Source organism: Branchiostoma lanceolatum, chromosome 2 (assembly GCF_035083965.1).
Source record: "Branchiostoma lanceolatum isolate klBraLanc5 chromosome 2, klBraLanc5.hap2, whole genome shotgun sequence".
Taxonomy (NCBI): Eukaryota; Metazoa; Chordata; class Leptocardii; order Amphioxiformes; family Branchiostomatidae; genus Branchiostoma; species Branchiostoma lanceolatum.
The window spans coordinates 21,982,686-21,998,363 of record NC_089723.1 but is presented as its reverse complement, the minus strand read 5'-3'; the positions used below and the strand labels follow the sequence as shown (position 1 = coordinate 21,998,363).

Genomic DNA, 15,678 nt, shown 5'->3' with positions numbered 1-15,678 from the left:
AAACGTACTAGATTCCGTGTCCTCTGCTCTGTAACAAAAGACCACACAGACAAATATATAGATGTAGATTTTGAAAAGGAAGATGTGTATAAGACTCATTTATTAATGTACTGTCTTCTTACTAAACAATGACAGGAAATATGAACTGATGCCCGAGACTTGAAGTGATTCTTTTCCACTTGCATTTTCATCATCAGATAAATGTAGACATCTACATGTATAAGCTGTAGCCTCTCAGCCAACAATGACGTCAATAGGCATGTCTATATCCACGACCATCGGTCCGTCTCCAGGTGTCAGGGAGAAGGTGGCCGCCACCTGGCCGTGGAACTTGACTTTGATCTCGTAGTTGCCATGGAAACCGCGGAAGTCGAACTCCTGCCCAGCTGGCGTCGTGGTGCCGTGATGCAGGGACAGGTTGGTGCGCCAGTCGGTGAAGACCAGCTGCCGCCAGCTGCGACCGGCCTCGTTGAGCTGTACCGACAAAGATTCAGAGCACGATAAGTAAAGCCCTAAGATCAAGGAAAAGCCTGTATTACATAAGCTGTACTCGAGTATACGTAACCGTGCGTTAATACGAGAAAATTTCCAGATACATTGACATACATAATATGGCAACTATCCTTACCATGTAGAGAGCGTAACGTTTCGACCCAAAGGCAGTTAATGCTAAGAATGTGTTGTTCACTGTTATCGCGTCTATTGAGTCCTAAGAGTGGCTGCTCTGTAACTGTAACCTTTAATTGTTCTGTAAACATTTTGACATTATGATGACATCAAGGATATCTTAGATATATTGTTTTTTAAGTTATATTCACTGGCAATAGAAGTTTTAGGTTCGCCAAAATTCGCACTGCCAAAGGAGGACCACATGTGACATTTGAATGTTTATGACGACATCAATGATATAATGGATACATAATTTTGTACAGAACCTCAACGTTATCTCCACTGGCAATTGCAGTTAAAGGATCGTCAAAATTCGCAATGCCAAAGGAGGACCACAGAAGGATTCCTTCTACGGCCGGGTGGCTGAAGGCGACCCGCAAGGCGTCCTCGTAACCCGTCGCCCTCTCCAACTCGTCTAGCTCGGCTACGGTCATCTCCGTTACCCAGATGGGCAGGCCGGCAGTGGCCAAAAGGTCCAAGCGACTCTGTAAAGGAAAAAAAAATTGAGTCTTGTAAACTCAGTTTATGATCTCAAATGTGTACATTAATCATCTTAGATGATAAATTGTATTTGCTGTATATTTGGAAGATAAATTTTGACGTCAATATGAAAATACCTAAAAGGCAATCGTTGGTGTATATGTTGATAAGTATTGGTGCTTCTCTAAATCCATTGCAAGGTCAAGGAAAATTTTTAAAGGTTATGACATCGAAACAGTACCTTAAGAAGGACGGGATCTGGGCGGCTTTTGAAGTGTCCCTGAGCTCCGATCGCGTCGACTGGAGCTCCGTTAGCGAGGAACTTCTCCGCTTGCTGCACGTACGCCTGTGGAAAAAACAATGATGACCATCGTTTATCTCTTGCATGCATACTTAGGCTTTACAATTTCTTTTAAATGTATATACATATATTATATATATATATATATATATATATATATAAGATTACACATGATCTGTGCAAGGTACTGGGCACTCAACTACTAAGAAGCTGGTTACACAACTTCCTGTGTAACTTTAAAACGATTATCAAATGTATAGAAAAGGCAGAATTTTAAAATAAACCATGTTTACTCGTACTTTTCGATGCTACGTATCAATGAGCAGACGGATGGATGCAACATAGTATTGATTTTTTCCGTCGCCATGTCTATGCAAATATGCTGTGATAAAGGTATTCAATCGTTGCCAGAAAAGGATGACTTTGATTATTAGACAACGTTGCAGACTAGATCCACTGACCTGTGTCATCGCACCACTGTTGATGACACCGTAGTCGTTCAAGAAGAGTTTGACACCAGGGTCCTTCTCCTTCACCTTCTGGAACATGTCGTACCGGATCTGCGGGTTTCCCGTTTTCTCCACGAAGAAGTTTCCGTGCAGCATCTCGTTGTTGATGTCCCAATGTTGCAACCTGGCACAGCGTGAGGAAAGAAATTATTGCCCACAAATCGATTAATATGATACTTTATAATGAGCTTTGTGGCAAATTCTCAAGTGTCTGATCTTGATGCTAGATTTGAGAAGAAGGTTGCAAAAGCTTCGTTTCTTCAAAATACAATGTGTGAAATAGCACCAGAACGTCTTAGTTTATCCGGATCCCGTCTCCCTAAAATAGATTAAGACCTTTGATTATTAAGACTGACAGTACAATGCAGTGTTTTCGAAGCTGAGTTTGGTTGGGAAGATTGTGACCTTTTTATTAGATCGTGAAAATTATGACCTTTTATCGGGAGTAGGGTTTTCTGTTAAGTGTTTTCAGAAGGTTGAATTAGTTCGATAATGCTTGTGTGTGGTAGGCGTCCTTCTATCCAGGGTGGTGAGGATATCACTATCTAGATATCATTGCCCTGGACCACGTCTTGTGTAACTTGTAAATCCTGACCTAGCATGGCAAGTCACGTTCATATTAAGGACATATACAGGTAGAATGGTTCTGGGGCTTAATGGTACTTAATGATACTTGTGTGTATTGTGAAATGATTGAAATAAAAAGGTTTACCTCCCAGCATACCAACCCACGACGTCATCAACCCGTTTCCAGCACTTCTGCTCCAGCTCTGACCCGGAGTACGCCGGCAACCAGGTGGGGACATGAGAGTCTCCGGTTCCCCAGAACACATTGTGCCCGCGAATCGGTATCCTGGTCAGGCAATGGTTGAAAAACGATCAGCAAAAGCAACGATAAACAAGTGTACCATATACTTGCATATTATTGTTCACCATCCCTGTTTATGCCTCAGTCACATTTGCACCAGTGCCCGTAAGGGGTGTGGCCCCCTCAAGCCATAAATGTGTCCCGGTGGAGAAGGGAACCTCTCGGTGCTCTCACGATTACCTTATGGTGTCTATTTGTTACCAGGCCCCGGGGTTATTTAAACTCTGAGGTTACGAAAATAATCCCGACCGCTAGGGGTTACGCACGATTGTGCCAAAAACAGCCCGTAAACTATTCGCGGCGTGGCCCTTTTTTCGAATTGTGACCGTAGCAATAAGCAAGTTTTCAAAAAATAGAAAGGTAAATAGTGAACTTACTCTCAAGTTTTTTTGTAACGGAAACGGTGATCTTAATTGCTATAAGTTCGTTAAGATTTCACATTGTAAGAATGTATACGCAAAGACATGCTATTGTTTACACGAGTACATATCCATGCCACTATAGTGTAGGATTACAACTCACCCTCGACTTTCAAGCAGTGCGATCGTTGGATCTGCCCAGTCGAACGTCAACTGTCCCTAAGACGAAACAAAGAATCAATACGAACAGCTAGTTAATATGTCATAGTTTGCATGACAATCGAGTTGATATAACTTGAGTGTTGTCATAATAGCTTCAGCAAAACTTCAGAAGTGATGATATCATTTGCATCTTCGTGATCGGAACTATTTCTCACATCCACACTTTTTACAGGTATCTTGCTTGCAATAGTGTTCCCACCTTCTAATGAATTCAGCTCAAAAAACAAGCCCTGGCCGGAGTTAATGCGTTCAAGCACCTACATATGATAAGGAATAACATACTTCATTCCTTTCATTTTGCTTCCATTTGAGCTGGTTGGCCAGAACGGCCCACTCGAAGTTGTTGAAGAAGAAGTCTGTGTGGTGACTGTTGCTTCAACTTCAACTTAATATACCCCCAGATAACCCCGCGAGGGGCAAAGTAGGGAGGGGGAGGAGGTCCCAGGCTAAGGCGGGCAGGCCTCCAGCCTGGCGCGGAAAGACTCAACGGTGGGAGCCGTAACAACCGCGCCAGGCAGGGCGTTCCACTCGGGTATGGTGCGAGGGAAAAAAGAATATTTAAATGAGTCTGTTCAGGCGTAAAGTGGTTGGAAATTGAGCGTGTGGCTTCCCCGGGTGCGCCCCTGAGCTGGTTTCAGTAGACTATCTGTATTAATATTGATGTGGTTATCAACTAGCTTATAGAAAAAGGTGAGACGGGCGTTCCTCCTCCTTTCAGAGAGAAGGGTCCACTGCAGGTCATTGAGCATTTGTGTCACGCTGCTAGTCTGCCGGTAGTCATTCAGAGTCACTCGGGCGGCCCTGCGCTGGACGGCCTCCACCGCCTGTATCCCTTTGGTGGTGTACGGGTCCCAGACGGTGGCACTATATTCCAAGTGGGGCCGCACCAGCGCTTTGTTACAAGTGGCCTTGACCCTAGATGGACAATGGGTCAAATTGCGCCGAATGACCCCTAGTACCCTGCCGGCTTTGCTAGTGGCGTAGTTGATATGGGTGTCCCACCGCAGATCATCGGACAGTTGTACTCCAAGATAGGGGTGGGACTTGACACCGGTGAGGGCTTCTCCACTTAGGGAGTACTGAGTTAGGATGGGGTGCTTTTTACGGGTGATATGGAGGATGTGGCATTTAGAGGGATTGAACGACATAAGCCAACGATTTTGCCAATCTGTTAGTGCATCAAGATCAGACTGTAGACCTTGTGCGTCAGAAGGCGTGCTGATAGTTCGATAAATCAAGCAATCGTCGGCAAATAATCGAACGTGTGAATCTACGGAGCTGGGGAGGTCGTTAATGTACAGTAGAAAGAGCAAAGGGCCTAACACTGTACCCTGAGGGACTCCAGAGGTGACCCTGACAGCTTTAGATGTTCCGCCGTCAAAGACAACCCTCTGGGTTCTCTCTGTTAGGAAGGCCCTAAACCAAGACTGAAGAAGGTCAGAAATGCCGTAGTGCTCGAGCTTGCTTAGCAGCCGCTCGTGGGGCACGGTGTCGAATGCCTTGCTAAAGTCAAGCACCGCGACATCGACCTGTTTGTTATGGTCAAGATTGTTGGCCAAGTCTTGGAGGGTGAGTACCAGCTGGCTCTCACAGGACAGACCCTTCCTGAAACCGTGCTGCGCCGGGGACAGAACGCCATGAGTGTCAAGATGTTTCATCATGTGGCTGTGCACGATGTGTTCGAGCACTTTGCCACAGACCGATGTCAAAGACACCGGCCTATAGTTGGAAGGCATTGTTCTGTCACCCTTTTTGAAGATTGGAGCGATGTTAGCTGTTCTCCAATCCTCAGGTACGTCTCCCGTAGATATTGATTGGGAGAATATTGTCTGTAGTATTGGCGCAATTTGCTCGGCAACAGTTTTCAGGAGGCGAGGTGGTATTCCGTCTGGTCCTGTGGACTTGCTGGGATTAAGACTAGAGAGCTGTTTGGCTACCCCCTCCACTGAGATGTTAAGGGAGGGGATAGTTGGAACTACGGATTCGCCAAGGGTAGGAACGGTAGATTTATCCTCCCTGGTAAACACTGACTCAAACTGGGCTCCCAGTGCATCAGCCTTTTCCTGGGGGTCAGATGTTAGCACCCCCTGGTGTCTTATGGCCGATGCACCAGTAGAGTCCTGTCTGAGAGATTTGACATAGCTCCAAAAGGCCTTGGGATTATCCTCGATGTTTGTCTCAAGGTAGTTGGAAACATAATCCCTATGGGCCTTCCTAACTCTCTGCTTAACTCCCTTCCTACACCTCTTGAACTTTGCCCAGGCTTCATGGGAGTTGGATCTCCTAGCCTTGGAGAAGAGTTCAGACCGCTTACGAAATGCTTTGCGAATCTGGGGTGTTATCCAAGGTTTGCTAGACTGTGGCCTCACTCGTTTCCTGGGAACATGCTTATTGGCAGCACCACTAACGGCTGCCTTAAACAGCTCCCAGTTTTCTGAGGCAGTATTATGCTGTGCTTGGTCTGCGAACTCACGACTGTATGTTACCATATCCTGCTGGAGTGCATCGATGTTGGCTTTCCTCCACAGGTATATGAGTCGGTCTTTCGTGTTTGATGTTTGGGGCTTTACTTGAACGTCAATCAGCGGGATGTCGTGATCGCTGAGACCTGGCAAGATTTTGACTCCCTCCACTAAGGTGGAATTTGTGGTGAGAAACAGATCCAGGGTGTTCGAAGTTTGCCCTACAGTGTGAGTTGGTTCGCAGACCATTTGTTCCAGACCGCAGTCATTGGCAAGGCTGATGTACTTGCTCGTGAGACTGGATGGGTTAGGGGCGATGGTATTTGCTACGGGGTTCCAGGTCGCATCTGGCAAGTTGAAGTCCCCTGCTAGCCAGATGTGGGCATTGTTGTTATTAGCCCGCATTTGCAGCACTGATCTTTCTAGTGCTGCAAAGTCATCCTGACCAGCCTTTGGGGGGCGATAGTAGGCCCCGATGTAAATGGACTTACTGTTAGCCAGCTGGACCTGGACCCACGTCAACTCGCAGGGACATTCCGGTTCAGGGTGGTGGGTTGCAATGATGTTGTTCTTTACAGCAACAAGCACACCCCCTCCCCGGCCAGCTCGGTCTCTCCTGAACACATTGAACGTGTCCGGAAAGACTTCACTGCTGCCCACTGACGAGTCCAACCATGTCTCAGTGCCAACAACAATGTCTGGTTGCACAGCTTCGCAGAAAGCATGCAGTTCAGGTACCTTGCCACGGATGGATCGGAAATTGATGACACAGGTCCTGACTGGTTTGGTGTGTGTGCGGTCACGAGGTGGTTGGGTAACATTGTGACTAATAGGCGAAGAGGTAGCGATAGGGGAGCCTATAGATCTTGCTGGACTGGAACAGGTGCTGGTGTCGAAAGAGGAAAAACAATTAGAAGTTTCAAAGACTGTAGTGTTGAAAAGACTGGAGCTGAAGTTGGGTAGGCCGCAGGAGCAGCAAATCCAGGACACGTTAGGGTTGTTGATGGCATTGTAGGCCGGTGCTGACATACCCATGCAATCAGTATGATACCATACATCGCATGAGTCACAGCAGATGGCATGCCGGCCACTAACCGTTTCCCACCTGACGGCTTGATGGCATACGCCGCAGGGGTACTTCGGTGCCCTAGGTCCCGGATTCAACTCCACATCTCCAGACAGAAGTATTATGAGAGCTATACAGAAAAGGGTGAGTTTAGGTCTGCGATGAAGTGCCAGTTTAACCTTAGAGTTTATAAAGATAGAGACAAGTGCAAGCTTATAGGGGTGGATGGCATGTCTGATGTCCAGCAAGGTAGTTAATGGAAATGGACTGTTAAAGATTTGGTTAGGGCAGTGAGGGATTCCTTCATGCCTTGGAGTGAAGGGGGAGGGATGGTGTTCCAGACTAACAAGTAAGACAAAGAGGTGAATGGTTAGCAAAATGGCGCCCAGAATTAATGGTACACATGAGGCATGCATGCTACTCGACCTGCAGTGTTTCTCTCCTACTCGGGAGGAGGAGCGCCACGCTGCCGGGGGGGAATTACATGGTAAATATAAATGAGTACAATGAGAAAATATACTATAAAGAATGTAAAATAGGAACGGTCTCATCGGTAGAGATGGTAAACAGCGTCAGACACGATCCAAGTGTGGGGAGGGGGGCACGGTACTAGTGGACTAAGCTAAAAAGGGGTAAAAATACACAACCCAAGGGCGACCAGGGGCCTTAAAAAGTTACTACTGTATATGTGGGTATGTGTTAAAGTGGATAACTGTGAAATGAAATATGGATGGTTGAAAAAGAACTAAAAAAAAGCCTAAAGAAGTGGAGCTCCAGGGAAGCCCGACCGCCCGCCCGGGGTGACCTCTGACCTTGCTTGGCATCTGCTTGGCGTGGACGACCGACCCAAAGGCAAAGTGGGATCGGGTCTGAGCTACCTGCCAAGCAAATATACAAAACAAACTTTCTCATTAATAATCTTTGCCGAGTACCATAGTACTCGGGGTAGATTATGTTTTCGGTTGAGCCAGCTGTTTGGTGGGTCTGTATGTATGTCAAGAGCATAACTCAAGAAACCTTTGATGAATCTTTATGATTTTTGCTAGGTGTGTATTGGTTGTGCAAAGGAAGGTCAAGTTCAAAAATGGTTTACCTTGCGTTTTTCAACAGTACTTCAGCAGCATTTTAATTTTTGTGCGTTTGTATGTAGGCGAAAAAAGTGACGGAAACTTTGATGGATCTTTATGATATTTTGCAGGTGTGTAGATGTTGTGGTAACAGAGATCAAGTTCAAAAATGGTCCTCCTGGCATTTTCCGTCGGTACTGCAGTGGGCTTTGTGTGGATGTGTATTTTCTTGTGGACAACATAACTCAAGAAGCTGTTGATGGATCTGTATGATATTTAGTGGATGGGTAGGGTTTACGGAAAGGAAGGTCAAGTTCGATAATGGGCCTTCTAGCAAGTACCTAAGGTACTGCAGCGGAGCTTCAAAATTTAGTGGCATATTTTCTGAAAGTGCTATGGTCATGATATTTGTGTGGTAGATAGTTCATGCCACAAGAAGTAAGTTCTGTAAGTTTGGGCCCCCTAGCGGCTTGTTTAGAACTGCAGTGGGTGTTTTTGTTTTGACATTCGGACACGTATTACTTGAGAAGGGGTGAGGAGATTGTCGTGAAGTTTTGTATGTAGAGAGCTTAGATGGTGCTTTACACAATCGATGTCTAATTATAGAAAACAGGAGCTAATCTGCAAGATTAGTAAGGATAATTGTAAATCCTTTACATCCCATAACGGGGCGTGTGACAGTATTCCCGAAACAGGCCAGCAGAAGGCCTTGCCTAGAAGTGTAAATAAACAGATGGTGTACATAAATAAACAAATGGGGCAGTCTCACTACAATTCAAACAGATGTGTGGGTCCGGTTTTTTTTAAAGTGTTCAGTTTCTGCATTTTTGTCAAACACACGGTTGGAGACATAACGGAAAGGGAACAAAATAGAAAGCCTTACAAAACACCTAAAAACATGTGAATAACCAGCCGGACCAACTCCTCTGCTCAGAGAGTACACTGCTAGGTATTACCTTGCACCGTATGGAAAAGTAACATGTACTATGTCTTGCAAAAATGTGTACGATATGGAATAAAGATTTATTCTATTCATATTTATTGACTGTACCATCTAATTATAACTTTAAATTTTTTTGATGACCAGTTATAACATATATCAGCACACTATACACATATACTAGTCCTGTACCACCAAATGAGTTTTATTCCTATCTAGACTGGACTCACCCCCCCCCCCCCCCCCTCATCATAACTTTCAAACGGTATGGTGTATGATCAAGTTTGCAGGGGTTGATAAGCATGTAAATATTAATCACTCTCCACAATAAGCCTTGATTATTTGGCGAAGATAATGTGTTCGTGGAACTCTAGTTCTAATTGGTTTGCATAATAATAATTTGATCATATTAATAATCACGATCTGCATACGAAAAAAACATGACGATCCGTCAACCACTTCTTGATTAATTCTATTCTCTTTCAAATTTTTCAGTTTTAAAAAAAGCCGGGGGGGGTGTGTGCTCTAAATCTACACCAATTCCTCTTGGCTCAAAGAGCTATCTACCACTCAAAAATCACGACAAGGGCATATCCAGAACACCAGATATCAAAGCCGACAGTTCCGCAGCAGTATCTTAATACGTCACTAGGGCCCCCCTATCTTTAGTAGTTTCTTGGTCTCATCACCTACATGCCAAATATTAAACAATCCATCCAGACCTACTTGAGTCATGCTGTTTACACACACATGTACACAGGCTACAAAAAAAAACAAAAAAAAACATAACCTTGTTGACGTTATAACACAAGTTTCTACATCCACCTTACGGCGCTTCAATAGAGACCACTTAACCCTTTCTAGACCGGGCTTTTTTGAGACTTCCTGGACCGGGGGGGGGGGGGGCTCTTTCAACCCCCCCCCATCATAACTTCTGAACGGTATGCCCTATCATCACCAAATTTGCAGGGAGTGATGTTCACGTCAAGTTTTATAATTCCTGTAATTTTGGTGACGTTATGACGTAATATGACGTAATTATGACGTCATTGATGTCATTTTATTGGCTAAATACGGAATTCCCATAATATCTAAGCGCATTAGACAAAATAGTGCGCATTATTGATTTAAAGGTATGCCAAGACATTTGACGTCAGTGGTGACGAAGTTAACGTCAAAATAACGTCGAACGATGACGTCATGTGTTGTTAGCGACCCCCTGGGATCCGCCATCTTGGATCGGCCATTTTGGAATTTTTTAAAATACTTTTTCCCATTTATGACCCCAAATAACAGTCAAAATAGACAAAAAACATTAATCTGAATGTTTCTGGTTAAGAAAATTCCAGGTTGTGACGAATTAAAAGGCGAAAAAGCCTGTTTATACCGAAAATAATGATTTTGTCCGCCATCTTGGATTTTGAGCGATGACGTCATCAAATTAGCATAATTTATTGATATTTAATCATGAGAGTTACATTGAAATACATATAATGTTATACACGTAGGAAACTAGTGTGGTTGAGCAAGAAAACATTGGAAACAACTATGTTTAAATCGAAAGTAGTGAAATTTGCATTAAATGCCTCTTCAGAAACCCGTTGCCATGGCAACACGATAAATGATAAACTTATACTTTTATCATAATATTGTTGCCAACTAACTTTTAGGAAAAGTCACCAAGTTTGGTTGTCCTACCATACGTCGTTTGGCAGTTATACGATGTCAAAGTTGGCGCGGGCACTTTTAGCCCCCCCCCCCGGTCTAGATAGGGTTAATGAATAGTTTATTGCAAATTCATGCCCGTAGGCTAATTGCATGTTGACAACAATGTCGAAATACAAATGTAAGGTAAAACAAAGGTATACATGAATACAAAATCATTCTATATTGCTATTCTACAGTAAGTTTCTATATCTACGGTACTAATGCGGGGTTTGATTTCTTCTCTGAAAGCAGTGGAAAATAAAAAGTCCCACACTTTCTATGATGAGTGGGCTGGATGATTTTAAAAGGAATATGAGTTTCTGTGTATTTCTTAATTTAGAAAAGTTTTTGGAGATTTCGGATACTTTCGTGAATAATCTGCTTCTTTCGGTTTCAAATCTGGGACATTCGCATATAAAATGTATTTCATTTTCCACTGCTTTCGTTGCACATTGTTTACATGTTCTGTCCTGGACCGGTAGCTTTTTGTATCTCCCTTTCTCTATTTCTAATGGGTGCGCGCTAATTCTTATCTTACATATTGCCGCACGTTGGTCAAAGTCATTATGGTACAGATAATTTTCCATGTCGTAGATCGTTTTTACGTTTTTGTAAAATCTTAGTTTTCCTTCATCTTTCAACAGGTTATGAAAGAATGTTTGAATATACATATCTTCTAATCTTCTTCTTAACAGTGCACAGGTCTGTCTAACGTCTATATTAGGGTTGTCTGTATACCAAATGTATGAGTAGCCACAATTGTCAAGTACCTCCTTTACATGTTGAGTCCAGTTTTTCCTACGATTATTCACAGGTATATGTTGTTGTGACAGAAGTGCGTCTACTTGGAGAGGATGTAAGGAAATGTCTAGTTGTCTGAGTCGTAGCCAGTATTTGACTATGCGGACTGAAACATCTAGATCGACTGGAAATATACCCAGCTCCGCTCTACATGCTACGTTACTTGAGCTTCTTTGGACACCAAGTATATTTTTACAAAATCTGTTTTGAATTATCTCGATAGGACACTTATCGTTTAGGTAATCCTTTCCCCAGATTTCGCAACCGTACAACATGATAGATTTAATACATGCGTTGTATATCCTTAACAGGGCCTTAGGAGACAATGGTGAGCGAATCAAATGTTTGAGACTGAAAATGGCTTTACGTGCTTTTTGTGATAATTGATTTTTGGCAAGAGAAAAACTTCCCGACGACGACAACATCAAACCTAAATAGCAGTAAGAACTTGCTGTTTCAATACTCTCTGAACCAATGAAAAAATTCACGTCCTTGAATAGGCGTCCAGTTTTGTTAAAAATCACCACTTTTGTTTTTCTCTGATTCACTTGTAATTTCCATTTTGTGCAAAACATATTAAGTCTGTCTAAAGCACGTTGTAACCCTTCTTCGGTCTCTGAGAAAATCACCACGTCATCGGCATCGTATCTTTGACACTTGTTTTTGAAGATGACTCTATTCATCGTAACTTACCTCTACTGTGATGTCATGCGCGTTCGGTGTGTTGATCCTACGATACAAAAAAATACCACAGTCAGCCAGGTTTTATCCACCATACTTTTTGCTGCTGCCTAAGCTTGCCATCTCATCAATTGGAATACAACATCCATTCAAATCTAGGCATAGAGTATCTAAGTGTTTAACCCTATCCAGACAAGGGGGGGGGGGCTAAAAGTTCCCGCGTCAACTTTGACATCGTATTACTGCCAAACGATGTATGCAAGGACTACCATGGTGACTTTTCCTTAAAAAAAATTTGGCAGCAATTTTGTTATAATGGTTTTAAGTTTATCATTTTTCATGTTGCCCTGGCGACGGGTTTCTGACAGGCATTTTATGCAAAAATCACTAATTTTTTTGAAAAAAAAAAGATATTTCTCAGGTTTTCTTGCACAACTACACTAGTTTTCATACATGTATAACATCATATGTAATTAGATGTAACTTTCATGATTTAATATTCATAATTTATGCTAATTTGATGACGTTATCAGTCAAAATCCAAGTTGGCGGACTATATCACTATTCAAGGTATCAGCAGGCTTTTTCGCCATTAAAATCGTCAATACCTGACATTTTCTTTACCAGAAACATTAAAATGAACATTTCTAGTCTATTTCAGTGTCGTTTGGAGTCATAAAGGATTTTCAAAAATTTTAAAATGCCGGATCCAAGATGCCGGATCCGTCATATTGCCGTCAACGTACTTACCATCAACGTCGTATGCCTTTGCATACCTTAAATCGAATAATACAAACTGTTTTGTTTAATACCTTTAGATATGACGGGAATTCACTACTTAGCCAATAAAATCACATCGATGACGTCGTAATTACGACATATAACGTCATAACGTCACCAAAATTACAGGAATTTATAAGACTTGACGTGACCATCACTCCCTGCAAATATGTCGATGATACATCATACCGTTCGGAAATTATGACGGGGGGGGGGGGCGAATGAGCAAGCCCCAATTAAGTCCCAATTAGCATTATTTGCACTTCATTACTTACATCTCTGTCCAAGCTACCTGCATACTAAATATAGAAATCTAACATTCCTCTGTTCAGTTATTCTCCTTAGAAGATTTTCACAATAACACCCATGCAGTTCCAGAATAAGCTGCCAGGGGCCCAAACCTTAACCACTTCTTCATTTCATCGCAAGCTATCTGACACAAACAATCAAGACCATAGGTCAAAAGATAGAAAAAGTTCTGCTGCAGTACCAAGGTCACTTACCAGGGGGCCCAAAATAGACCTTGAATTTTGGCTTCTCAACACCCGCCCATATACCGAATATCATCGTAATTCCATCATATCAAGAGGTACTTGAGTTATGCTGCTTACAGTAGTCCGGAAACACACACAGACACACCATCCCTAAATGTTTACAAAAATTTACAAAAGTTTACAAATGTTTACAAAAGTTTACACAAGTTTACAAAAGTTTACAAATGTTAACGAAAGTTCAAAATGTTTACAAAAGTTTACAACTGTTAACACAAGTTTACAAAAGTTTACAAATGTTTAAAAAGTTTACATAAGTTCATAAAAGTTTACAAATGTTTACAAAAGTTTAAAAAAGTTTACATAAGTTTACAAAAGTTAACAAAAGTTTACAAAAGTTTACAAAAGTTTACAAATGTTTACAAAAGTTTAAAAAAGTTTACATAAGTTTACAAAAGTTAATAAATGTTAACAAAAGTTAACGAAAGTTTACAACAGTTTACAAAAGTTTACAAATGTTTACAAAAGTTTACAAAACTTTAAAAAAGTTTACAAATGTTTACATAAGTTAACAAAAGTTTACAAATGTTTACAAAAGGTAGCAAAAGTTTACAAATGTTTACATAAAGGTTTATAACAGTTTACAAATGTTTACAAATGTTTACAAAAGTTTACAAATGTTAACGAAAGTTTAAAAAAGTTTACAAAAGTTTACAAATGTTTACAAAAGTTTACAACAGTTTACAAATGTTTACAAAAGTTTACAAAAGTTTACAAATGTTAACGAAAGTTAACGAAAGTTTACAAAAGTTTACAAAAGTTTACAGATGTTTACAAAAGTTTACAAATGTTAACAAAAGTTTACAAAAGTTTACAAAAGTTTACAAATCTTTACAAAAGTTTACAAAAGTTTATAAAAGTTCACAAAAGTTTTAAAATGTTTACAAAAGTTTACAAAAGTTTACAAAAGTTTACAAATGTTAACAAAAGTTTACAAAAGTTAACAAATGTTTACAAAAATTTACAAAAGTTTACAAATGTTTACGAAAGTTTACAAAAGTTTACAAATGTTTACAAAAGTTTACAAAAGTTTACAAATGTTAACAAAAGTTTACAAATGTTTACAAAAGTTAACAAAAGTTTACAAAAGTTTACAAATGTTTACAACTGTTAACAACTGTTTACAAATGTTTACAAATGTTTACAAATGATGACAGGTCACCATTAATTGCATTGGATTCCTGAATTGCGCTGTGAAGTACAGCAAAATACCGTGCTATTCAGCAACTATACATTAAAATATCATAGTACAGTTAAAATTTTATGGTGACAATTTCAAGCGATTCGGTCTTCTGTCGGCGTGCACGTATGTAAATTCTGCAGTTGGTGCACCATGCATTTCTTGGTGCCAACTTCACAACATGGTTGACAAACAGATGACAAACAGACAAACAGACACGCTCAAAACTATATCTCCATTTAACATGGAGATAATGAGAATCGACGTTTGGATGTGCGTTTGCGACCTCCATCAGGAGAGTTCTGACTGGCTCACTTTGCACTATAGCTAGTGAACCAGTCAGCATATTGCCCTGATGAAGATGACAGACGGTTATCGAAACGTTTTATCTCTTGTTAGATATGTGGTTGTGAATAAAGAACTTTGCCATTCAGTCATTCACCAACCCGATGAAAATATTCGCAAATGTGAACAAATCCTTGTCTACGTATGCTACCAGCTTCTGAATCTTGTCAAATATCAGTAAATAGGTTATGTATAATTTTTCATTTCTTCTCACCGGAGTTTGACGTCTCTCTTGCGGATCTGTTCTATCCGTGCGTCTGCCTCAGACCTCCAGTCGGTGATGGGAGACATGAACTCCTTTAAGGAAGCGTCGTCCACAAGGAAACGGATCTCGCTCGGAGGTCGCTCCAAGTTTATCCGGATGCTGCCCACGGTGTCGTCGAAATCTTTGATCAGGAGGGAGTCGTTAGAGCTGTACCACATCTTAAGGGTAATAACATGTTGCTCTTCTAGCCTTGTTAATAATAATAATACTATTGTTACATATGATAAGACTAAGTTATCTCCAAATGTCTGGCGCCCTTTAAGAGCGAGCTTAATAGAATATTTTACGCCCGTTTACAAGAATTCCCAGAATTGCACAGGAATGTATGGAATCCGTCCGCCCGCCTGTCACTCTATACCTTCTTTAGCACGGTCTGGCATCCCAGCACCCAGGTCGATGACAGATGACCTACTTAAGTGGTTTCC

At 41.5% G+C, this 15,678-nt stretch overlaps 2 protein-coding genes across 2 annotated transcripts; both read right to left on the bottom strand.

Moving 5' to 3' along the window:
- Positions 1 to 234: 234 nt before the first annotated feature.
- LOC136426913 (anti-sigma-I factor RsgI6-like) lies at positions 235 to 2,055 on the bottom strand. Its single transcript, XM_066415633.1, has 4 exons — positions 1,912 to 2,055; positions 1,391 to 1,495; positions 936 to 1,154; positions 235 to 474 (listed from the first exon to the last, which is right to left on the bottom strand). Exons 1-4 carry the CDS (start codon positions 2,053 to 2,055, stop codon positions 235 to 237), a joined length of 708 nt encoding a protein of 235 aa, XP_066271730.1.
- A 1,602-nt stretch (positions 2,056 to 3,657) lies between these two features.
- Positions 3,658 to 15,411, bottom strand: LOC136426912 (uncharacterized). Its single transcript, XM_066415632.1, has 3 exons — positions 15,203 to 15,411; positions 5,156 to 6,756; positions 3,658 to 3,665 (listed from the first exon to the last, which is right to left on the bottom strand). Exons 1-3 carry the CDS (start codon positions 15,409 to 15,411, stop codon positions 3,658 to 3,660), a joined length of 1,818 nt encoding a protein of 605 aa, XP_066271729.1.
- Positions 15,412 to 15,678: the final 267 nt, after the last annotated feature.